The 26,240-nt window shown below is 46.1% G+C and overlaps 1 protein-coding gene across 1 annotated transcript; it reads right to left on the bottom strand.

Moving 5' to 3' along the window:
* Nucleotides 1-1,245: 1,245 nt before the first annotated feature.
* On the bottom strand, nucleotides 1,246-25,251 carry ANXA13 (annexin A13). Its single transcript, XM_048507733.1, has 11 exons — nucleotides 25,215-25,251; nucleotides 18,941-19,016; nucleotides 16,492-16,586; nucleotides 15,070-15,240; nucleotides 14,562-14,595; nucleotides 14,171-14,250; nucleotides 12,710-12,778; nucleotides 11,411-11,512; nucleotides 10,105-10,180; nucleotides 5,031-5,143; nucleotides 1,246-1,659 (listed from the first exon to the last, which is right to left on the bottom strand). Exons 1-11 carry the CDS (start codon nucleotides 25,227-25,229, stop codon nucleotides 1,540-1,542), a joined length of 951 nt encoding a protein of 316 aa, XP_048363690.1. The 5' UTR covers nucleotides 25,230-25,251; the 3' UTR covers nucleotides 1,246-1,539.
* Nucleotides 25,252-26,240: the final 989 nt, after the last annotated feature.

Genomic DNA, 26,240 nt, shown 5'->3' with positions numbered 1-26,240 from the left:
GATTAGATACACGAGCTCTTAACCTCCTACGCCACTGCTGCTCCTGTTGTATTGTAGGAAATACTACTTCTGAGAGCAGACAGAAAGGGTCATTTTAAACACTTTACCATGTGAAAACACTCTTCTTTAGAGGATTTTAAAGAGAGGTTTGATGGCCATCTGTCAAGAGTACTTTGATTGTGTGTTCCTGCACTGCAGGGGGTTGGACTTGATGGCCCTCGGGGTCTCTTCCAACTCTATGATTCTAGGACTGGCAGTGTCCCACAAACCTGCTGGGGACAGTGAAATCTCCCAATCAAAGTTGATTTCACAAAATAAGAATTCATGTAGTGTTTATGTGGTGATCCACTAATGGCTGTTAGTTGAACAATGGGTTTAAAGTTGGGATTGGGAGGATTCCCCCCAAGTTGGTGTGGGCACGGCAGGCAATGAGCTGTCCAGGGCTGGTGGAGGCAGCATGGATCCCCGGACAAATGGATGTCTTATGGTTGCAGTTCAGAAATATTTGGCACTCTGTTCACGTTGTTATTATTTTTCACTCTGTGGGAATTCCGGCCCCTGGCCTTGGTGTGCCAGTTTGTTCTATGGGGCGATTCCAGAGGTGGGATCCAGCAGGTTCTCACAGGTTCCTGAGAGTAGGTTACTAATTATTTGTGTGTGCCGAGAGGGGGTTACTAATTGGTGATTTTGCCACGTGATTTTTGCCTTAGTTACGCCCCTCCTCTCAGCAGTAGCACGCCATAGAACTTAGAAGCAGTGATCCTAACCCAGGAGGTGCACGGCGTCGCGTGGTAGCCCTCGCCCTGCGTGCTTCGTTTCCCACGCCCGAGGGACCGAGCGCCCGAGTGGCTCGCGTCCTTACTTTACAGCCCCACCAGAATGCCCGCCCGGAATGCCCGGCCACACCCCGTTAAACGTGCCCACCTAGCCCCACATTGGCTACACACAGTTTGAATCCCACCACCAGGGGAACCTGTTACTAACATTTTTGGATCCCACCACTGGGCGATTCGGTCAGCTGGAGGGACTTAAACTTCCCCTTCTTTCTGCGCCACTGTGCCCAAGCCCCTTTGGAGGTACCTCAGTGCCACTTCATGCTTCTGGACTGCAGTATTAGGATTCCAATAAGTTTTAGATTCAATAGCAGACAATACTTTATTTTCTTTAAAAGTTTATTTTCTTTAAAAATGCTTTTCTACATAAAAGCATACCTAGTCACATGTCTGACATAATGAACTCCCGGGATTACGCAGAAACATATTTTGTGGTTATAAAAAGAAATAAATCTGACTTATTTCAGGGATAACAATACTTCCTATCTATTATAAAAGAACCATATGATGTAGCTAGCTCTTGTGATGCACAGTGCAGTCCTGTGCATGCTTACTCAGAAGAAAGTTCCAACTCAATTACTGGGGCTTGCTCATGGATAAGAATTACACATCCTTAAAGAGCTATCCTAAGAACACCTTCCTGGGACAAAATACCATTAAATACAACGGCACTTAATTCCAAGTTGATATACTCAGGGTTGCTTTCTTAATGCAGCAGCGCGACCAGCAGCTTCCGAAAGTCTCCTGAAGTATCAGATCGGATGGCTTCGGCCAGAGATTTGTGGTACATTTTCTGGAACTCCTCCTTGATTGTTTGAAGGTCAATCTGAAAAGGACAGCCCGCGGAAGAAATTACAGGCCACAGTTTTGCCACTGTGGGAAGTTCGCTTTGGTTCGCCTTGAGCTTCAGGGTTTAAATACTTGGAAAAACTGCATAAGAAGCTTGGTGAACTCCCCCAGAAACTCCACACACAATTCCCTGGCTATCATTTGTGTACCCCATGCCCTGCCCAACTATAGACAGGGTTTTGAATGAATGAGGATTAGCTGGAGTTCAAGATTCTCCCGGGGGTTTGGGACCTTGCTTTTCTGCCACCAGTTTTGCCAGCCTGTTAGGGACCCCACTAGGAAGATGAGGAGGTGAGGGTGGTAGAGGGAAAAGAGATGGTGGAGGAAGAGGAGGAAGAGTTGGTTTTTATACCCCACTTTTCTCAGCCGCAAGGAGTATCAAAGCAGCTTACAAATTCCTGCCCTTCCTCTCCCCACAACACCTAGCAAAATAGGTGGAGATGAGAGAGTTCTGAGAGAACTGTGACTAACCCAAGATCACCCAGCAGACTTCATATGGAGGAGTGGGGAATCAAACTGGGTTATTCAGATCAGAATCCATCGCTATTAACTACTACACCATGCTAGGTCTTTCACTGTCCCAGACTGAGGGAGACAGAAGATGTGAGATGACAAATCTCCAACCCTGTGTAGAGGATCAGATAAAACGGAGCTCAGCATTTTCAATACATGTCTTCTCCCCTGGGGGAGGTAAACCATCAAGACTTTACTTCTGACAATAAAGATGAGTCTTAGGGCCATTCAGTTAGCTGTAAAGTTCTAGAACTGACTTATGTATCTGTATACCTGGTTTGGGTGAGTTGTTCACAAAAATGCCTCTCAAAATTCCAGCCATAATAATCTCCCAGAGCAATGACATAAGGCCACTATTAGGAAAGTAAGACAACTGCTTGTATGTCTGTAATATGCTACCCTTTGTATTCTATTTATTTGAAAGGTTTATGCACAGTACTCTTCAGAATCTTCCCAAAGCAACATTGTATGAATGGGAAAAATCATCACTTAAATTGGTTTTATTTAGCCCCTTCCCTGGGAATGGCTACCATTGACTTCAGTAAAATTCCGCAGGGCCTGCAAGATCGAGCTATTCCACCGGGCCTTTGGAGAGTCCAGCTGCTGATAGTGCCCCCCCCCCCCGCTGTTTATTGGGTCCCTTAACATCATTGGGACCCATTTCTTTTCTGGGGAGGGCTGTATATGGGTTTCGGGGGTTCCTATGCTAGAACATAACTGTTTTAAATTGTATGTTTTATATATGATTTTATTTATGATTGTATGTTTTATATATGTTCACCGCCCTGAGCCCTTCGGGGATAGGGCGGTATATTAAATTTAATAAATAAATAAATAAATAAAATTCCAGAAGAGGAACTTCCAGAAGCAATCCTAGAAGCACATTCTGGTCGTAATAAAAAAAGCAAGAATCACTCTGCTAGCTCTACTGTCAACTTTGCCATTTTTATCTGACATGGTTTCTTTCTTTAAAAAAAATACACATGGAAAAATATAACATTGGACTTTTCTTCACTATTAAGATCCCATTTCTAGGCAGGTTTTTCAATTCTGCATGTGTTTTGCTCCTCCTAGTGATTGATCTGACATAAAGTAGCTTTAAATGCAGCATAACAACCTGCAGTTTCAATTTGCTGGAAGATACACTGCATTTAAAGCTGCTTTGGATTGAATCAACCACTAGAGGGAGCAAACCATATGGAGACCTGAACTGCTCATAGATCTCAGAAACTGAGAATGTGGAAAAGTCCATTAATTCCGAATCAAATCCTATTCATATGTAACATAGAACCTCTATTTTCCATACATGCCACAGCTTGATTCCAATTGTCTCTGCCAGTAAAGTTTTTAGCTTTCAGAAGGGAAGTCAGTGTGACTTCCTGCCATTTTTCACTATTTGGAGAAGATTCCTTTCCCAATGACGGTCAAAACCAATATATGCTGCAGAGAATACCTAAAATAGAACTGCTTTGTTTTTGCTTTTAATTCTTCCTGAGCTATTCAGAAGAAACATCTTTGTGGTAGGCAGAATTGGAATTCCAGTTGCATATGTTAAACATTCTGACACCGTCTTCCAGAAAGACTTTGCCCTGGGACAGTTTCTGGCATGGTGTCTCCTGGTGGAAAAGTAAAGGCTATGTGGTCAGGGAGAGCATTTGAAATGTGAATCTCTTCTCACTAAATAAAAGAGCTTTCTGGTTCTAAATATAGCGAGTCAGATGCCCTGGACAGCCTTTGAAAGACGGTGTCAGCGTTACCTTTGGTAACTTTATTTAATGCAGAGTAAATGTTCAGAGAGATAGTATCAGGGGATTTATTTGATTTTATTATTTGCAAATATAAAGAAGGTTTACAGGAACATTTAATTCAGCTGGTCTTTACAATGCTTTAACCAGTGATGAGCAAACATTCCCAAGCAGAATTTGAAACGGGTCCACTCAAGAGAGTTATTTTATTTGGGATATTTACTTGTGGCCTCCCAAGAATGGTGCCTGAGAAGGAAGGGAACTGAAAAATGGTACGGCTTGGAACAACGGAGGGCCATCTGGGCCTTAGTGAATTACCACTGAGGGGTTTAGAAGTTTGTGCCTTTCTCAGCTTGGATGTTATTCTCACCACTGCCTACTAGGGTTACCAACCTGGCATTCTCTGAAAATTACAACTTATCCCCAGCCTACAGACTAGGGTTGGCACAAGGGTTTCCAACCTCCAGGTGCTAGCTGGAGATCCTGTGGGATTATAACTATAAGAACATAAGAACAAGCCAGCTGGATCAGACCAGAGTCCATCTAGTCCAGCTCTCTGCTACTCGCAGTGGCCCACCAGGTGCCTTTGGGAGCTCACATGCAGGATGTGAAAGCAATGGCCTTCTGCGGCTGTTGCTCCCGAGCACCTGGACTGTTAAGGCATTTGCAATCTCAGATCAAAGAGGATCAAGATTGGTAGCCATAAATCGACTTCTCCTCCATAAATCTGTCCAAGGCCCTTTTAAAGCTATCCAGGTTAGTGGCCATCACCACCTCCTAAACACCAATCACACGTTGCGTGAAGAAGTGTTTCCTTTTATTAGTCCTAATTCTTTCCCCCAGCATTTTCAATGAATGCCCCCTGGTTCTGGTATTGTGAGAAAGAGAGAAAAATGTCTCTCTGTCAACATTTTCTACCCCATGCATAATTTTATAGACTTCAATCATATCCCCCCTCAGACGTCTCCTCTCCAAACTAAAGAGTACACCATGCTGGCTTTCATCTTAGATCATCTAAGATAATGACTATCACACCTTATCTCATCTTTAAGAATTCAGTCTTTTCAGAACTCCAAAATGTTTGGCTTACCTCAGCCCTTGCCACCAGGATGCGAATCAAAGTTTCTTCATCCGTTCCTGCTCCCTTCATAGCCTCGTAGAGACGGGTAGCAAAGTATCCTTGGCAATCTCTTGCACACCTTACTAAAGAATAACCTTTTATAAGTTTCTTCAGAACAACAAGAAGGCCCCTCCCCGTGCAAATGTAGCCCAGTTATTTGATGTCTCGGTAGGAATTTGTTTTAGATCTGTTTTAGATGTAAAATGTGATCCAACTATCAGGCAGCTATCATGCTTTTCAACTGAGGATCCTAAGTAAGGATACACATCCTCATTTTCTATAGGAGATGCATCTGGACAGTTTAACTAAGCTTGGATGAGCATCACAAAAAAAACCACACACATGCACAGCTGTGAGGCATGAAAAAGGTGCTTACACATGCAAGAAAGCAGAAGCGGCGTAGGAGGTTAAGAGCTTGTGTATCTAATCTGGAGGAACCAGGTTTGATTCCCAGCTCTGCCGCCTGAGCTGTGGAGGCTTATCTGGGGAATTCAGATTAGCCTGTGCACTCCCACACACACTCCAGCTGGGTGACCTTGGGCTAGTCACAGCTTCTCGGAGCTCTCTCAGCCCCACCCACAGAGGTGTACCTCCCATTGGGCAAAGTGGGCAGCTGCCCTGGGCGCCACCTTGTGGTGGGCGACAAAATTGCAGGTTTGTGAGGGATTTTGTATTTTCAGTGTTTTTCCGTTTGTGGCCTGCAGGGGGCGCAGATTTTAGGCTAGCAGCACCAAAATTTCAGGGATCTTTTGGGAGACTCTCCTGATGATATCACCCAGGTTTGGTGAGGTTTGGTTTAAGGAGTCCAAAGTTATGGACTCCCAAAGGGAGTGCCCCCATCCCCCATTGTTTCCAATGGGAGCTAATAGGAGATGGGGGCTACACCTTTGAGGGTCCATAACTTTGGACCCCGAACCAGACTTCACCAAATCTGGAGTAGTTTTATCATCAGTAAGAATCTTCCACGAAGATACTCTAAAATTTTGGTGCTGCTATCTTAATATATTGTACCCCTGACAGCTGGCACCCCTAAATTTCCCCAGATTCTCTTTTTAAATTCACTCCCCTTCCACCAATGCTTGTTTTTTCTTTCTTTCTTTTTATTCTCTCCAAGTGCCTAATAAAGGTTGTTGTTGTTGTTGTTGTTGTTAAAATCCTACCCCCTTCGGCATGGATTTAAAGGAGAATCTAGGGTCCCCCCAGTTTAAACACCATTTAAAATCGATAACGACTGTTTGGGGGTGGATTTACCAGCATCCTTGTTTAAACTAGGGAGCCCAGATTCTCCTTTTAAACCCACCTTAAAGGGAGAATCTGGGCCCCCCCAGTTTAAATAACATTGAAAGTGATGCTGTTTCCCCCAAGTGGGGGGACTGGATACAACACCATAAAATGTTTTCATAGCAGTAATAAAACATTTTGAAAGCATTTTGAAAATGTTTTCCAAATATTATTTCAGCTGTGTGGCATGGCCCATTTTGCTATGTTCAGATTTGTGAGTTGGGGGATGTTCTATAATGTGATGGTGACTTTGAAACGACCTGGTGGAAAAAATCATTGTTTGGTCATGGTGGGGGAGGGTGGCCACCCATGGGGGGGGCATCAAACTCAGGTTTTGCCCAGGGCTCAAGTTCGCCTAGGTACGCCCCTGCCCACCCACCTCACAGGGTGTTTGTTGTGAGGGGGGAAGGGCAAGGAGATTGTAAGCCCCTTTGAGTCTCCTGCAGGAGAGAAAGGGGGGATATAAACCCAAAACTCTCTTTTCTTCTCTGATACTCTTGCTGGATCAGGGTGATAGTAAAGGCCAAACAACACATTACAATGTACCGGGGCATAGGGCCCACGGGGATACATGGAGTCATATGTCTTGGGTGGCCGCCATTATGATCACATAGGGACCGGAAAATTGCCCTCCTCCTTCCCCCGTGTCGAAGGCTGATGCTGGTGGGGAGGAGGTGGAGGCTCCGCTGGCTGAAGGAGCAGCCTGGCTGGGCAGCTGCCAGACGCCCCTCGGCCTGGCCCGGCCCCTCCAGGCAGCCCAGGACCACACTGCCAGCAAGGTAAGCAGGACATGGGGGGGCATGGGGGTCAGGGAGGGTGCCTGGAGCAGGTGTTGCCCCAGGTACCATTTCCCCCCTGCTACAGCTCTGCAATGTACACAAGTGTACCATGGAGATTTGCAGTCACATTGCAGCTGCAAGTTCCCGGTGGGAACTCTGGTTGAAAATGCCACAGGGGGCTGTTTGGACTGGGATTGCAGGCGGGAAGGGACTCCTGTCTTCCCTCCCGTGCTGTTTTTCCTGATCAAGCACAGCACCGACGGGAGGACAGGCAGGGCAAACAGCACTCAGCTGGCGCTATTTCAGCTTGGGAAAACAGTACCAGGAGTAGGAAGGACTCACGTATATAGTAATGTATACTCTGGTCCTAAGTTCAGTATTTCAACTATGTACATTTATCTCCTCATCTGAAGAAATGGGATTTACTGCACACTATTGCCTTTGTAGTCAATTATCCCCTGGCCCTCGTTCCTGGGGGTTTTCCATTGCCCGCTTAGCAGCCCTGGACTTTCTTGGTGGTTTCCCATCCAAGTAGCAACAAAGGCTAACTCTGCTTAGCTTCCAAGATCCGAACAATTCAGGCTACTGGAGTAACACTGCAGAAGGATTCCTGTTGAAATGCTAGACGTATGCCAGGTGGGTTTTTGATGAGGCTATATCCAGTGGTGGGATTCAAATGATTTAACAACTGGTTGTTTACAAGCACCATTTTAACAACCGGTGCTGCCAAAGTGGTGCGAACCTGCTGAATCCCACCACTGGATATCCATTCTCTGGACAGCAGAGGCGTATCTAGGGAAAATGCGGCCTGGTGCATAATCAGAGTTTTCTGCCCCCTCCCCATATGGGTGGCTGCCCTCCCCCACCACGACCAAACTTTTTTTGCACCAGGTTTTGAAGTGAGTGTATGGACACGGAGGGAAGGAGCAGGGGCGTGGGGGCAATCCCCCCCGCCACGTGACTAAATGGTCGCAGCCCGGGAACATTTGACCCCATATGTTCCCCTGGGCAGTACGCCCCTGCAGGACAGTGTAACCTTGCCCTGTATACCCTGCCTCATGAAATATTGGATTTCATATAGTTTCTTATGCTATGTGCTGAAAAATGCCAGTTTCCTTGTTTGTATGGGTGGTTAGCAGAGTGTCCAAGCTGAAAGCAGGCCCCAGGCAAAAGGTTTGTTTAGCAAGATTAAATCAATGAATGAGTTACTCCTGCATAACCTGGAGGTCTCATTTTGGTAGTGGGCATGATCTTGATTACCACACCTTGCAAAGATACTGTTAAGACAAAGAATATGGAAAGCCACTTTAGCATCAGATGCTGCATTTTCGCTATCTCTTCTAGAAACCATGTCAGCAACAGATGGTTGCTTCTTTGCATTTCCTCCACCTATTGTTATGACTCTCCTAAACCACTCATCCCCTCCTAATCACAAGCCTCATTCAAATCTGAATACTGAAGGCAGAGACTGTAAGAAGTATCTCTGCATAAACCATTCATGGTATCACTGATATAATCTAAGAGCAATTTACCCGCATTGTCCCAGGTACTTAGAACAATAGATGGAGCTGATTAATTAGGTCAGCCCTGCAATCCCAGCATGGAAACCCAGAAAATCCAGGAATAGAAATTTACAGGAATAGAAACTTACTAGCTCCCGCTCCAAACTGCTCACAGGGGTATAAAAATACAGTGCACCCAAAGTTCCACGTTCTTCTTAATGCTGGTTCTTTACTCTAACACTAGCTCTCTTTTTTCATTTGCCTCATCATGGCTTCATTTTAGATATGATGTGTATTTACTGGGGAAAATGATGCCCCTTCTTCAGGGAACCAACCTAAGACATTGCCTCTATCTTTCTTTGCTTGGGCAAGGCAAAGCCAGAGTTAACTTTCAAACAAACATTGCTACCAATCCTCCATTATCATATGCTAACAAGCTTTGCCCTTAAACAGCTTTTAAAAAGAGGAAATACATATTACGGAGGATTGGTCTATGAATGGCTTGTTATTTATGAAAACTAAACCTGAACCTCCTTGCTAGATGGCCACCTACCAGTGGTGGGATCCAAAAATTTTAATAACAGGTTCCAATGGTGGTGGGGTTCAAACAGTGGCGCCGCCACACACACGCACCTCCAGTCCCTATTGGGCAGGGAGGTTGCTTTAGTAACCCCTTCTCGGCACTCAGAAAAAATGAGTAGCCACTTCTAGAGAAGTGGTGAGAACTGGTTGGATCCCACCTCTGCCACCTACCACTCATTTCCAAATGCTGAGAACACATTAAAAATTCATCTGTCTCCATTAAACTCTGCTAATCAACTTTTAAGGAGAGCTAGAGGCCAGAAGACTAGACTCGGAGAAATACTGATTGATTCAGCAAGGCGGGCGTTTGTCAGTGGGGTACGGGGCCCTGAAATAGGGTTCCATATATCTTCTCCCATTTCTTGATCCAGTGCTACCAAATGAAGAAGAAGAAGAGTTTTGAAGAAGAGTTTGGATTTATATCCCCCCTTTCTCTCCTGCAGGAGACTCAAAGGGGCTTACAATCTCCTTGCCCTTCCCCCCTCACACCCTGTGAGGTAGGTGGGGCTGAGAGAGCTCCGAGAAGCTGTGACTAGCCCAAGGTCACCCAGCTGGCATGTGTGGGAGTGTACAGGCTAATCTGAATTCCCCAGATAAGCCTCCACAGCTCAGGCGGCAGAGCGGAGAATCAAACCCGGTTCCTCCAGATTAGATACACGAGTTCTTAACCTCCTGTGCCACTGCTGCTCCTATGAAGTCATAGGGTTCACTCCAGACTAAGTTTTTTATTAGCAGAATAGAAGTTTACTGTCTCTTACCACTCTGCAAGGTTCTTTTAGGGGGATCCTGTTCAATAATATGGAAGGGGGGGAGATTCTATAGTGGGAAAATGGAATTTGTGGAGACTACCCATTTAGTCCAACCCAAGTGATCCCTCTGTAAAAAAAATTTTTTTTTTACCAAGAGTTAAATAAGCCTTCTTGTGATCTCCAGACGTTTCGCTGCTAATAGCATCCTCGATGTCTTTGCCAGTCAACTGTAATCAAAATGACAACAACAATGTAAATATTTTGGGGGAGTTGGAGATTATTGTGTCAGGACACAAATCACATTTGCAGGGTGTTTTTCTCAAGCCCTGCTGTTGGTCCATAACAAGCTTTTCTAAGGACGATGATATGGTAGGGAAGCACTTTGTGTGCTAGGCTGCAGTTAACGGCAAGGACACAGAACCGGTGGGAGGGCTGGGGGTGAGAACTTGGGGGTGGGGTGCAACGTTGAACGTGTCATGATGTCACTTCTTGACACCTGGTAGCTCTAGGAATTGCCAAAAGCTCTGTGGTAAATCTTTCTATGGTGCGTTTCAAGAAATTCCTAGATCGACCTGGTTTTTCCCAGAAATGATGTCACGACGCTGCCATAAGAACATAAGAACTAGCCTGCTGGATCAGACCAGAGTCCATCTAGTCCAGCACTCTGCTACTCGCAGTGGCCCACCAGGTGCCTTTGGGAGCTCACGTGCAGGATGTGAAAGCAATGGCCTTCTGCTGCTGCTGCTGCTCCTGAGCACCTGGTCTGCTAAGGCCTTTGCAACCTCAGATCAAGGAGGATCAAGATTGGTAGCCATAGATCGACTTCTCCTCCATAAATCTGTCCAAGCCCCTTTTAAAGCTATCCAGGTCAGTGGCCATCACCACCTCCTGTGGCAGCATATTCCAAACACCAATCCCACTACGTTTAGCGTGAAGAAGTGTTTCCTTTTATTAGTCCTAATTCTTCCCCCCAGCATTTTCAATGAATGCCCCCAGGTTCTAGTATTGTGAGAAAGAGAGAAAAATTTCTCTCTGTCAACATTTTCTACCCCATGCATAACTTTATAGACTTCAATCATATCCCCCCTCAGATGTCTCCTCTCCAAACTAAAGAGTCCCAAACACTGCAGCCTCTCCTCATAAGGAAGGTGCTCCAATCCCTCAATCATCCTCGTTGCCCTTCTCTGCACTTTTTCTATCTCTTCGATATCCATGTTGCTGCTTTCCCCCATCCTGCCACTCTGAGCAGCAGTGGGCAAAGAGTCCCGCCAGCAGAAGGTCTCCTGCCGGAAAGCAACCTCAATGCAATAGTTATGCAAATAAATCAGGGCTTTTAATTATTTTCGGTGTCAACGTTGTAGATATAGACAATGTGCTTTAAAGCAAATCAGATAGTGCTAAATCAGGCCCAGGGCCACGTCCTGAGAGAACCCCTTTTGCTGAACAAGGATACTTACCTGCTTGTAGGCCTCAAAAGTAGCTCTGAGCTGCAGGTAATTCCTCTTTGCCAAGACATCATTGAAAGCCAGTTCATCTGTCCCCCAGCGACCTTCTCCTGCCTCAGAAATGGAACACTGTCATAAGGATGGCTCCAGCAAAGAGAACAGCCCCCCCACCCAAGGTTTTAAATTGTAGAAATGCAAGGGTAATTTAAATGTTGAGGCCAGGGGGAGAAAATATCCGTATTTATCAGGGCCGTTCAGCAATGGACTTAGCGACCAAGGGAGCTTTTAACTCATGTTAAACACATAAATTAAATAGCGAACATTCAGACTTTGCCCAATAGAAACTGAGGGGCAGTCGAAGGTTTCCAAGCGCCTGACTGAAATGTAAGGAAAAAAGAAAATCTAGGGTGAAAAGATCAACGTTTTTTGATCTGTACTGGTTGAGAAAGAACCAGAGCTATAAAAAGAGAGTTTTTCCATTTGGCTGGCAACCTATTTAAAGGCACAGAGGTTACTTTGGCCAAGCTGAAGTGTGAATCATGAGGTCAAACCTGGGAGCTGATTATTGTGGAATACAAGATTACGTGCATTTTGAGTCTTGTGTGACCCAAATACTGTATTTATAATTGTGTGTTTATGATTAAGCAAGGGAATAGAGGTTGCACTTAAACATATGAGTTGGACACAAGAACATATAGACATGAGTTTATGTTATATTGAGTCTGTTGGCCTTTATTGAAAGAAATTGTGAAATGCAGGCTGCCATTCATCTGGTTAAACCACTAGATGCAGATTTTTGGTGATTACTGACTTCAGGTGCACCTACCCCAAACCTCCAGGTGGGGCCTGGATATCTCTTAGAATAAGGTGACCAGATGGTCACCTTTGTGATCCGGGACGGCAAACAGCAAGCCCCAGAAGGCCGTGTGCTCCTGTGGCCGGGCACGCAAGAGGCTGCCGCACTGCCTTGCGCCCCAGAAGGCAGTGCGGCAGCCTCCCAAAAATCGGGACAATTTGCAGAACCCGCGGGACACGGGACAAATTGTTTAAAGGCGTGACAGTCCCGCCAAAAGCGGGACGTCTGGTCAGCCTATCTTAGAATTACAACTGATCTCTTGGAATTACAACTGATCTCCAGAAGGCCAAGAGCTGCTTTGGAGGATGGACTCTGTGGCAACATGCCTTGCTGTTCTTTCTCCCCTACCCAGGCTCCACTCGCGAAATCTCCAAGAATTCCCCAATCCAGAGTTGGCCTGTGCCTTCCTCATACCCACTCAGCTTAGATCTTGCACTAATGTTTTGCTTGCTTACTTCGTAAAGGTCCTTAGCATCGGTTTTAGCTAGGTTCTCATTGATCTCCAACACTTCCTCTCTGTTAGCCTGGAGAAAATTATTTTGTGTGAAGAAAAACAACAGCAATCAAACAGACATCAGACATCAGTGAGAAGCAGTTTCAGGTGGGGAGCCTTGTTAGTCTGAAATAGCAGAACAAAATCCAAGTCCAGTAGTGCCTCAGAGGCAAACAACCTTTTCCAGGGTGTAAACTTTCATAGAATCATAGAGTTGGAAGAGACCACAAGGGCCATCAAGTCCAACTCCCTGCCATGCCAGAATGCACATTCAAAGCACTCCTGACATATGATCATCCAGCCTTTGTTTTAAAACCTCCCAAAATGGAGACTCCACTACTCCATGAGGCAGTGAATTCCACTGTCAAACAGTCAGAAAGTTCTTCCTAATGTTTAGGTGGAATCTCTTTTCCTGCACCTTGAATCCATGACTCCGCGTCCTAGTCTCTGAGGCAGCAGAAAACAAGCTTGCTCCCTCTTTGACATGCCATCCCTTCAAATATTTAAACATAGCTATCATGTCCCCTCTTAACCTTCACTTCTCCAGACCAAACATCCCCAGCTCCTTGAGCCGCAATTTGTAGGGCAAGGATTCCAGACCTTTTACCATTTTGGTTGCCCTCCTCTGGACATCTTCCAACTTGTCAATATCCTTTTTAAACTTTGGTGCCCAGAATCGAACACAGTACTCTAGGTGAGGTCTGACCAATGCAGAGTAGAATGGTGCAATTACTTCCCTTGATCTAGACACTATACTGTTATTGATGCATCCCAGAATCGCATTGGCTTTCTTGGCTGCCATAACACACTACTGACTCTTGTTCAGTTTGTGGTCTACTACGACTCCCAGATCCCTTTCACAAGTCAAAGTTCATTTCTGGCAAATGGAGAAGAGAATAACAGAAAAATTGGCCAACGTGTTTATTTTGGCTGAAATTCAAATATAAAACTCCTGCATTGTCAAGAATGTTTAATTTTAAATAGATTTTGTTCGACCTGTGTTCCCAACATTCACATCCCGTATACTGCATCTGATGAAAATAGGTTTTTTTTCTGGAAACGCTCACAACCTTGGTAAAACATGCTAGCTTTTAAGGTGCTGTAGGATGTTTTTGTTCTTTTGCATACGAAAGGGGATCTCGCAAAAGCATTCACAACCTTTATACTGCCCTCTAGTGAACATATTAGAAAAGATAGTTTGAAGGCAAGTCTTTGGTGTTCCTTTTTGTCCTGCAAAAGAAACTTTTTTTGCACTCCACAAAAAGTTAACTAAAAGGAATTCAAAAACTGAGAGATTTCCCGGACAACACGCAACGTGAGATAAAAGGCTGGATCCAGTGATCACTTTTAAATCAGGCCTTACTGATCCCAACATGCAGTCTGGTCGTTCTCAGTTATGATACAGCAACAGCCAGACTCTTACCTTCAGGACAGACAGAAGGATCTTTCTTAGGGATCCACTTGTCTCACTTTGAACATCAGATTCCAGATCCCTGCTGAAAACTATGGAGAAGAGAAACTGTTTGCGTACACAGCCTTGACGTGGATGGCCCAGGCCTACTGGACCTTGGAAGCCAAACACGGCTGGCCCTGGTTAATATTAGCATGGGAGACCATGGAGGAAGTCCAAGGTAGTGATACAGAGGCAGGCAATGGCAAAACGCCCCAGTTTATCTCTTGCCTTGAAAACTGCACTCGCTGCAAGCAAGAGATAAACAGGGGCGTTTTGCCATTTTGACAGCATTTCCCACCACCACCCGTGCCCAGTTGTTTTTGTGAACGCGTAAAGTTCTTTTTACAAAAAGGTCACTTACTATTTTTGTAGGAATCCTTTATGGCTATGATTTGCTGAGACAGAGACAATAAACACACAAGATCAGTAACATGCACATGAGTTTAGCAAACACACTGCTTTGGAAATCATGGCAAACCACGATTTCCGGCAATGCCCCTGCTTCCGTACCCCTCTCTTTAAATTATATCAAACTGGCCCAATACTAAAGCCATTTATACACTTGTGATCTGCTTTATATTAAGCCTATCTTCCCTTCGGGCTGAATTCTCTGCAGCCATGTTTTCCACTCTCCCGAACTCACTGCACCTCAGATCAGAGAATCTCTGTGGTTTCTGAGATTTCTGAAAGCACAACTTTTCCTCTTGCTTTGCTTGCAGGGAAAGCGAAGGGTGGTAGCATTCATATCTCACTCTGAACTGGTTCCCAGCCCCAGATCATGAGGTTCCTGGTTCCAACCCAAGACTCCTTGACAGGCAACAGCCTTCTATGCAGTCAGGCAACTGATTCAGAAATACAGTCACCCCTACCTGGTTCACCCTTGTACAAAGGATCTCGATTAGTATAGATTCATCAGTCCCTGCTCCTTTCATTGCTTTTCGAAGTTCTCTGGCGTCATATTCACATGGCCTGTCCAGAAGGGCCAATGCTGCCTTTTCAAAGTTCCCGCTCAGCTCTCCTTTAAGAACTTCTTCCAGATCCTGATTAAAAGACCATGGCAAAGTCACGCAAGCTGCAGCCAAGGATTCAGCCAGACCAAATAGCAGAGCATTGTTGCATAGTATACAGAGATCAGTAGTCTAGTACAGCAAGAGTAATCTATTGGAGAGTAGCACTATTGGAACAAGAGGGAACTCTTCTGGCCTTCCACAAACTATGCAAAACTGCTTTTTAAGCACATATGCTAGGGTTGTATTATAATGGGATGGTTCAGAAAGATGGCCTAGAAAAGGGGTAAGGACAGTGAACAATACTACAATATACTTTAAAAGCTTTAAAAGGGGCTTGGACAGTTTTATGGAGGACAAGTCGATCTATGGCTACCAATCTTGATCCTGCTTGATCTGAGATGGCAAATGCCTTAGCAGACCAGGTGCTTGGGAGCAGCAGCAGCAGCAGGCCATTGCTTTCACATCCTGCATGTGAGCTCTCAAAGGCACCTGGTGGGCCACTGTGAGTAGCAGAGTGCTGGACTAGATGGACTCTGGTCTGATCCAGCAGGGTCTTTCTTATGCTGTCTTTCTTATACTGTCTAGTGCTTCTCCCACTATGTAATTTCTGCATGGTTTGATGTATGATATTTAAATGTTTATGCTTTGTTATAGCTTTTTTCCCATCTCTGTTTCAGATTTCTGCAATCCAAACCCTATTGCAAGGATCCCCAGCAAGGGGCCTGGGAGAGCTGTGGCACTCGCCAACACCTTTCCTGGTGTCTACCAAGGGTTTTTATTTATTTTATTTATTTCTTAAATTTATACCCCACCCATCCCTGAAGGTCTCAGGGCAGCACACAACAATACTCAATCAATGCCATTTTAAAAAAACCAGTGATAAATAATTAAAATAGAATACAATAAAAATACAATAAAATACCAACAAGCAGAATAGAACAAGAATAAAAGATGGCGACTAAAAACCATCATCCTACGGGGGCCAGTATTTGATAGGTGTCAACCCTTTTAAGAAGTGGGTGGGGCCAGGAGAGGCTTTTGCCCAGCAAGGCTTTTGATTGGCTTACTGGAGTTCTGATCAGCTGTGCAGATAGGAAGGGACCCTGCTAAAGAGAGCTTCTGCCTGAAATGTTGATGAGTATTGCAGATAAAATGTCTGGAGCAAAAACTGTCAGTCCGTGGCCTCACAGCCTGGAAAACCCACAACACCCAGTTGATTCTGGCCGCGAAAGCCTTTGACAGTACACAGACCCAAATATCCATTTATGCCAACGAATATACCTTGCCATATATGGTCTTGAATGTCTGTTTCATTTGTTGCCTTTGGTCTGATGAACGCGTGGACAGGAGCTCAATGATAACCTTTTCATCGGTCCCTACAAAATACAAATGGGAAAATGTAAGACCATCTGCCCACTCAGAGTCACCTATATAGGAGGAGAAGAAGAAGAGGAGGAAGAGAGGAAGAGGAGAAGGAGTTTGGATTTATACCCCACCTTTCTCTCCTGTAAGGAGACTCAAGGTGGCTTACAAGCTCCTTTCCCTTCCTCTCCTTTCCCTTCCTCCAGCAGTGGCGTAGTGGCTAAGAGCAGGTGCACTCTGATCTGGAGGAACCGGGTTTGATTCCCCGCTCTGCCACTTGAGTTCTGGAGGCTTATCTGGGGAATTCAGATTAGCCTGTGCACTCCCACACACGCCAGCTGGGTGACCTTGGGCTAGTCACAGCTTTTCGGAGCTCTCTCAGCCCCACCCACCTGACAGGGTGTTTGTTGTGAGGGGGGGAAGGGCAAGGAGATTGTAAGCCCCTTTGAGTCTCCTTACAGGAGAGAAAGGGGGGATATAAATCCAAACTCCTCCTCCTCCTCCTCCTCCTCCTCCTCTTCTCCTTCTCCTTCTTCTTCTACTACAACAGACACCTTGTAAGGTATGTGAGGCTGAGAGAGTTCCAAAGAACTGTGACTAGCCCAAGGTCACTCAGCAGAAATTTAGGAGTGCAGAAACACATCTAGTTCACTAGATAAGCCTCCACCACTCAGGTGGAAGAGTGGGGAATCAAACCTGGTTTTTCAGATTAGAATCCACCTGCTCTTAACCATTACATCAAGCTGGCTGGAAGGCTGACAACCAGTTAACATCTCTACCCCTATGAGGCCACTGCTGGAGCCAAATAAATGGCACAGTCCGTTATAAACAATTAGGATGATCAGTGGTCCCTCTAAACATTCCCCGGTGTTGTGTGGCAGTCCGAAAATGCTGTGTGGAACTCCTGCTGGAAGGCCCCTGGCTTGGCGGCACCAGTTATGGCAGTGATGGCGAACCTATGGCACGGGTGCCAGAGGTGGCACTCGAAGCCCTCTCTGTGGGCACGCGCACACAGAGTTTGTCATGTGGGGGGTGGAAAATCACCCCCCCCCGCCCACACACACACATCTAGGCTGGCCTGGGCCACTGAACACGATGTGCGCGCACCATGGTGAGCAGGGAAGACTTGGCTGGTGGGCCTGGTGCCTGTGCTCTGCCCGGGGGGAGGGGGGGCGCAGAGGAGGCAGAGATGCTAGAGAGGCACAGAGCGGTGCGTGCGGGACTTGCTGGAGAGCTAGAGACAGGCTGGCCTGCTTTTCGGCGGGTGGAAGCCCCGGAGGAAGAGGGAGCCAATCATTTTTTCTAAACGAAAACCTCAGCATTCAGGTTAAATTGCCGGGTTGGTACTTTGCGATATAAGTGGGGTTTGGGTTGCAGTTTGGGCACTCGGTCTCAAAAAGGTTTGCCATCACTGAGTTTTGGGGAATGTTGGTGATGATAAAGACATTACCCATTATCTGAAGGTCAGGTAAGCAAAACTTGGTGTAGCCCAACACCTTTCTGCATCCTTTAAAAAGCTGTGTGATCTTCAGTAAACGGAAAATTCATAGGTATATAAAGCTCCATCTCAGAAGAACATGCATGTAATTACCTGCTGTTTATTATAAGCAGGGGCCTAGCCACTTTACACCATTTCCTCTCTGCTGACCTGCTAATCAGCAGAGGCCAGGTGGAGGGGAAAGGCCTTGCCCATGGTGGAAGGCTGGCAGCTCTACTCAGATCTCTGGGTAGGGTAACCAGCTCTGTCTTAAGAACATAAGAACTAGCCTGCTGGATCAGAACAGAGTCCACCTCGTCCAGCTCTCTGCTACTCGCAGTGGCCCATCAGGTGCCTTTGGGAGCTCACATGCAGGATGTGAAAGCAATGGCCTTCTGCTGCTGCTGCTCCCGAGCACCTGGTCTTGGATATTATTGGACATTTGGGGGCAGAGTCTAGGGAGGTTGAAGTTTCAGAAAGGGGCGGAGCTCAGTGGGTATGTGATTCCGGAGAGTCTGCCTTCCGAAGCTGCTATTTTCTCCAGGGGAACTTATCTCTGTAGTCTGGGGATCGGTTATAATTCTGGGAAGACCCCAGGCTCCACCTGGCTGATATCAACCTATCTCTGGGGCATCCCCTCCTTTATGGAAGGGACGCATACCTGACGGCTGTGGTGGTCAGAGTCAAACATCTGGCTTGGGCAGAGTCAAAATCCAGCCATGTTTTTTGGACCTCTGAGTCCCATTGGTTCAATCCAAAAAGGAAGGGCTTTAGGTTGTTGGGAGAGGAAAAACCTGTCATAAAAACCTGTCCCCGCATCTCAACAAGCACGTCGGTTTCCCCCCACAGAGTGGCTCCTTTATCTCACGTGACCAACGGCAGCTTTCTTACCCATCCCTTTGCAAGCTTTATGTATCTTTTTGGCATCTCGCTCTGCGTTGAAATCGTGATGCCGTCGAATGGTTGGCTAAGAAAGTGGAGAAAGAGAGTTTTTAGTGATTGGGATGTCTTTTATTAACTTCTTGTTTCTGGTCCGCTGCTTCTTTTTTAAATCACTAAGCCTTTTCTCGTCAGCACCTAAATATTCAAATTGCTGGAAAAGGGTTGCCATTCTTTTTGGTTGAGTTAATCTTTGTGTCCATGTGGGTTGGCATCGTTTCCTATTTCTGTACACAAATACAGAACCCCACCATTTTCCGGCATTGAAGCCCCCTGTTCAACGGAAACTACCAGATCAACAGAGGTGGGCGACCAAAATGGTCAAAGGTCAGGATTCCATGCCCTATGACAGGGGTCTGCAACCTGCGGCTCTCCAGATGTTCATGGACTACAATTCCCATCAGCCCCTGCCACCATGGCCAATTGGCCATGCTGGCAGGGGCTGATGGGATTTGTAGTCCATGAACATCTGGAGAACCACAGGTTGCAGACCCCTGCCCTATAAGGAATGGCTTAGGGAGCTAGGTACGTTTAGTCTGGAGAACGGAAGGTTAAGAAGAACATGATAGCCGTATTTAAATATTTGAAGGGATGTTGTGTTGAAGATGGACCTAGCTTATTTTCTGCTGCTCCAGAGACCAGGACACGGAGTAATGGATTCAAAGTACAGGAAAAGAGATTCCACCTAATCATTAGGAAGAACTTCCTGACAGTCAGGGCTGTTAGACAATGAAATATGCTGCCCTGGAGGTGATGGATTCTCTCCTTCTTTGGAGGTTTTTTAACAGAGGTTGGACAGCTGTCTGTCAAGGGTGTTTTGATTGTGTGTTCCTGCATGGCAGAGGGTTGGACTTGTGGTTTCTTCCAGTTCTATTACTCTAAATAATTGGAGATTTGAAGGCATAGCCTGAGGAGGGAATGATTTGGGGAGGGAAGAGAACACAGCGGGTTATAACACCATAGAATCCAAAGTGGCCATTTTTTTCTCCATTACAACTGGAGATCAGCTGTAATCTCAGGAAATCGTCAGCCCCTACCTGGAGGTTGGCAACCTTAAATGTTGGGCAGGGCTGAAACAATTCTTACTGTTACTCACAGCCCCAAGAGGCTCCAGGTGGAAGGTTAAAGGTACCATTTCATTCAGTCTCTTCCTTGTAGTAAGTGGGTAGAGCTTGGTAGACTTTCATCCCTGGTCATTAGCACGCAACAATGATTAATCCATCAATAAATATGCATGAAATTCACTATATGGGCAAGTGGGTCCTGCGAGCCATACAACACTCCGAGCCTTTGCTCTGACGGTCAAAGATCAGATGGGAATAATTTTGTTCATCCACTATCCTTGGGCAATAAGAAACACATTATTGAGTGGGGGATGGTCAGGTTTCCACAGTTGGGTTGGGACATTTCTGGAGTTTTGGTGTTGGAGCCTGGTGTTTAGAGAGGGGAGGTTCCTCAGTGGTGTATCGTGTCATCGGGCACGCCCTTCAAAGCTGTCATTTTCTCCAGAGGAATTTATCTCCACGGACTGGAGGTCAGTTGCAATTTCAGGAGATCTCCAAACCCGACCTAGAGGTTGACATCCTTATTGTGTTACAGAAATCCAGTGTGAGCTCATTGGGGGTGTGCTACATCCTTCCCCAAGCTGACAGAAAGAAAGTCCAGGTGCAACATTCCCTGTGCTGGTGTCAGGTCTATGACACCATTCAACGATAGACTCTGGATTTCATCAATCAGAAGCCTTTATTGAAATGAACACCGAGCCCCTGGCTTTTGCAAATCCAGTTCTCACCCGCTCCCCAACTTCCCTTAGCTTTATGTCCTCTATTGCCCCCTCCTGCTTCTTGCTGTGCAAAGTAAAAGTGGGAAAAGAACTGGAAAGCGAAAGTCCATTCCCCAAGGTCTTTGGGCAGATAGAGAGCCATCTGTCCAACCCAGAGGTGGGATCCAGCAGGTTCTCACCAGTTCCTGAGAGTGGGTTACTAATTATTTGTGTGTGCCGAGAGGGCGTTACTAATTGGGTCTGCTTTTCCGTTAGAAATTCCATTAGGTCCAAAAATCATAAAGTCCTGTTGTTTCCTATGTGGCTGGTTAGCGAAGGTAGAAAACAGGATAATTCTCCCTGTTGGGCTGTTTTAAAAACATGTTTTAGAAATATGGTAAAGTTCCTTGTTTAAGGAAAGTATCCTTCTTTTGATTTCTAGAAACAAAATTAAGTATTTGAAAGTATTAAGTATTGGACAGGCAGTCAATTAGAGGAGAAGTAGTTGTTTCTGTTGGCAGTAGACGATAGGACTTGCTATAATGAGTTTAAATTATGGACCGAAAGATACCAGCTGGAAATTAGGAACTTTTTTTTCCAGTAAGAGTTTTTTTACAGTAACAGAGAAATTATTAATGCCCCGCCCCAGGAATGCCCGGCCACACCCCATCGTGCCCCGCCCAGCCCCATTGGCGCTAAGCCACTGTTTGAATCCCACCACCATGGGAACCTGTTACTAAAATTTTTGGATCCCACCACTGGTCCAACCCCCTTCCTGGGGAAGGCCAGAGATGCCACTGTTATCTACAAGTACTAGCACTGACAGAGAAGTGAAAGATGAAAGATTCAGCAACCCAGAGAGGCCCCATGAAGGAACTAGCAAGGTCGAGACATTAAGCACCCCCAGCATACTGTCAGCTGGAGAAAAGAGCCGAGAGAAGTGGGCATTTCATTATATATACTTTATTTACAAATATAGAGGTTGGGCACAGGAGAAGGCAAAGGAACATTCAGGGCCTGCAACACATCTGCTCACCCTGCTTCACAAGAAGCAGATGGATAAAATGTTTTCAGGGTGGAGGCCTAAACAGACAACCCGACCTCCACCCTTAGTAAAGCACTTACTGACAGACTTGGTTTCTGTGTACACATTCAGAGGTCATAAATTTGCCAAACAGTCGTACCAAACTGGAATGCTACATTCCACCCACAAAGGTGCCCAACGTGTAGAATCCATAGGCTGTAACCATGATGTGTGGGTGTGTATGGGGGAACACGACTTAATTTGGTCCAGAGGTTATTTAGATCAACTGATCCATGATCAGATCTCCATCATTCTGATTTAGGGTTACAACTCCAGGTAAATAAATTATTGAAAATTTGGGAGCAGAGCATGCGGAGGGCAGGGGTTTGGGGGTTTTTTTGGAGGGGGATTTCAGCAGGATATAGTGCTGTGTAAAGTCTACCCTCTGAAGCAACCCTTCTCTTAAGGGGAACTGATGTCTGTAGTCTGGAGATCAGTGGTAATTCTGGAAAATTTCCAGGCCCCACCTGACAACCTTATTCTGATTCCAGTTCTCACCTCAAAAGATGACCGGGTGGCTTCTCTTATTTTATCACCTAAAGACTGACCTTGGAATAGCACCTCCTCTGATGCATCCTCAACATTAAAAAGATGCATGGGTATGCTCTATGGCAGTGATGGCGAACCTTTTAGAAATTGAGTGCCAGGGGCGGAGCGAGGGGAAACTGCACCTGGGTCACGTGTGCACCCTGTGCCTCTTCCATGCCCCCACCCTGCCCTGGAATGCCCCTGGAATGTGGGAAACACCCCCGCCACACCCCCGGAACACCCTCGCCGCACCCCTGCAGGGGCACACACCTAGTATGTTTTGCCCCCTTGGCGCTATGCCACTGCCGAGTGCCCAAACTGGGATGACAGCTTGCGTGCCCACAAAGAGGGCTCTGAGTGCCACCTCTGGCACCCATGCCATAGGTTCGCCACCACTGCTCTATGGCTATTTCTCTATCCATAATCTGTTCTAGATTCAACGCTTAGGGGAAATGTTCATTTTTCTTCCTGCTGCCCCATTGTGGTGCGTTTGTGCATCTCCCGGGTTTTCTTGCTTTTCTCTGATCTTCCTCCAACCTACTTTGCTGTGAGGCTTTGGCAAAGATCACAGTAAAGCCTGGATGGGAGAGGGAAAATCCCATCTTTTCCATCACTCTGCCCCCATGGTGGCCATTTCCTCTCCCTATGACCAGATAGCATTTTGTTTAAAATGACAATTGATTGATATATATCAGTGATGGTGAACCTTTTTGAGACCAAGTGCCCAAACTGCAACCCAAACCCCACTTATTTATCACAAAGTGCCAACCCGGCAATTTAACCTGAATGCTGAGGTTTTAGTTTAGAAAAAAACGGTTGGCTCTCTCTTCCTCCGCCCCACCCACTCGAGCAGGGGCTAGCCTCTCTAGCATCTCTGCCTCCTCTGCACCCCCCCCCCTCAGGCAGCAGCCACCTGGAGCACAGGCACCAGCCCCACCAGCCCAATCCTCCCTGCTCACTGCGGTGCGCACACGTTGTACTCAGTGGCCCAGGTCAGTCTGTGTGTGGGGGTGTGTGATTTTCCACCCCCACATGATGAACTCTGTGTGCGCGTGCCTACAGAGAGGGCTCTGAGTGCCACCTCTGGCACCCATGCCATAGGTTTGCCATCACTGATATATATCAATATAACATGTGCAACAGGTTCTCTGAATTCCCAGATTTCACTTTTTTTAAAAAAAAAACGAAGTCTCAAGCCCTTTTCATTGTGAAGATATAAAGGGAAAGATGTGAAAGTGGCAATTCAGAGAATGTGCTACGTATATTTTTACAAAGGCTTATCAATATGATATTCAACGGCCAATTGGAAAAAAATGAAAAGCCCCTGTGGCCTGGGGGAGGAGAGATTGCCATGGCTGGGGAGACCGGGGGAATCTGCTGTGCGGAAGCCATATTGTTGCTGTGCTGCACTGATACACACACCAGCAACAGGGAACCACCCAAGACTGTCCCCGTGTGGAAAGCACCTAGGGTTTGACCAAATAAACCTATTGTTGCAACATGGCAGAAATGTAATTCTGGCAGAAATCCAGTTTACTCAGGTTGTCTTCTAATTATTGCAGGGAATTAGGTCAACCAGCTTTGACTCGATCAACCGCATTTAAATACAAGAGGATTTTTCACATGCCATTTTGAGGATACGGAAAGAAAGCTCACTTCATTTACAGCCTGATTTTCAAAAAACTAAACCACAGTCCCAACATGTAAAATCTATTTGAGACAATAATATGCTGCCTTTCAACCCTAATAGAGTCCCCGAGGCAGTGAACATCAGGCATTAAAACATTAAAATAATATTGAAATATATATATATATATATATATATACACAAATATTTGAACAATAAGAACATATAGACCTGCAAACAACCAATCCCTCCACAGAGGGGATTATTTTTATTGGGTTTCAAATAATATCTATATCGAATATTTTACTGTAATTTGATAGGGTTTTGATTGTATGCCGTCCTGAGCCCTTTTGGGAATGGGCGGCCTAGAAATCCAAAATAATTTTTTTTAAAAAAAGAAAAGAAACACCTGGGGAGGAGGGCCAACAAAATTGCCATTTTTCATTCCTTGCTCAATCTTGGGCCTTTCCCCACTTACCTTAAGCCCCGCGCTACTCTCCTCAAGTAGCGCGGGGTCCCCCTGCACTCCCCACGACAGGGGTGGCGACAGCACAGCCGCCCCGATGCTGCTGCTGTCGTGCCCCCTCAGCTCGCGGCATCCCAGGCGCTCTTCTTAACGGCGCCTTTTGATGACCCCACGCAGAGCGCGGGGTCATGGGGACGCCCGGGCGCGTGCCTGGGATGCCGCGCGCTGAGAGCAGCGCACGGCATAGGGGGGATCAGGGTGAGTGGGGAAACGCCCCTTGTCAGGTATTGGAAGCGAAGCAGGGTCAGTATTTGGAAGAGAAACCAGTGCTGATGAAGACTATGGCAAACCACCTCTGTTTCCCACTTGTCTTGAAAGCCCCCGCACTGGTGTGAGTAAGTAATCTGTGACTTTACGGCACTTTACACACACTCTTTAGAAACACATTTAACACAAAGGACCCCACAGGGGTCTGCAACCTGCGACTCTCCAGATGTTCATGGACTACAATTCCCATCAGCCCCTGCCACCATGGCCATGGTGGCGTGGCTGATGGGAATTGTAGTCCACGAACATCTGGAGAGTCGCAGGTTGCAGACCCCTGAATAGTGGAAGAAGGCAAACCAAGATTCTCTTTGATTTCAGCCCAGCTGACCAAAATGTGCTACCTTCAATGCATGCAGGAAATAGGAAAAGCCAGACGGTTCGGTCATTACAGCAGAAACGGAGGAAAGGGATCATCGAAGGACGTTTACTTACATGAAAGTTGCCCATGTCTCCTTCGCCTTCAAGAGCCTTAGTCTTCACCCGATTAGACTTCTGCCGTTGGCAAGTTTTATGATACTACTGTTCCGGGATTAATGAATAACTTCTGACATTATCTTTGTCATTTAATCTATAAGTAGGTGTTCATTAAAAGACTGTCCCTTTAGCAGAATATAGGGAAATTGAACCTGTGGGTAATTTTCTAATGGTTGATAAATTTGGCTGTTATGGGTTTTCCAGGCTGTGTGGCCTCGGTCTGGTAGTTTTTGCTCCTAGCGTTTCACCCCCAAATGCAGGCAAAACCTAAGGAGTAAAAACTACCAGACCACAACAGCCAGTTGATTCCAGCTGTGAAAGCCTTCGACAAAAGGTTAATAAATGTATTCGAGCAAAAAGATGGGGCAGGGAAGACCAGAAAAATCCTAGGAAAGAAATCAACAGGTGCAAACAGCAGATAATGAAATTAGCAGGCACACGTTGATGTAACTATAAAGTGTGTGTGGATAGAAAAATGTGTGTGTTGGATGAAGAACTTGGTGCATAAAAAGGTACCGTTTGTGCTGAATAGGGTCTCATCCAGGTCAGTAAATAGCTTACAGCGTCGCGAGTCCCAAAGACAAAAGAGGACTAAGTGAATAAATAAATCAACCGCTTGGGAAGAGAAGCACAGGTGAAATTGACAACACAACATTTAAAATCAACAGTAAAGTAATACAGTAAAACGTTTGGTTAAATACTCATAGAACTGGGAAAAGTCAGAGAAGAGGAGTAGGAGCAGTTTAGATTTATACCCCATCTTTCACTCCTGTAAGGAGACTCCAGGTGGCTAACAAGCTCCTTTCCCTTCCTCTTCCCACACAGACACCTTGTGAGGTAGGTGGGGCTGAGAGAGTTCCCACGAGCCCAAGGTCACCCAGCAGGGACCTTTGTAGTCGACCCACGCGGTCAGCGTAAGAACGAGACGAGACGCGGAGATAACATCTGGTGGAGATCGCCAGCAGCGGGAGACCGGAGGTCCGT

The sequence above is a fragment of the Sphaerodactylus townsendi genome, linkage group LG09 (assembly GCF_021028975.2).
Source record: "Sphaerodactylus townsendi isolate TG3544 linkage group LG09, MPM_Stown_v2.3, whole genome shotgun sequence".
In the NCBI taxonomy this organism is placed as follows: Eukaryota; Metazoa; Chordata; class Lepidosauria; order Squamata; family Sphaerodactylidae; genus Sphaerodactylus; species Sphaerodactylus townsendi.
The sequence above is the reverse complement of the archived record's forward strand: the minus strand, read 5'-3'. Positions and strand labels throughout refer to the sequence as shown.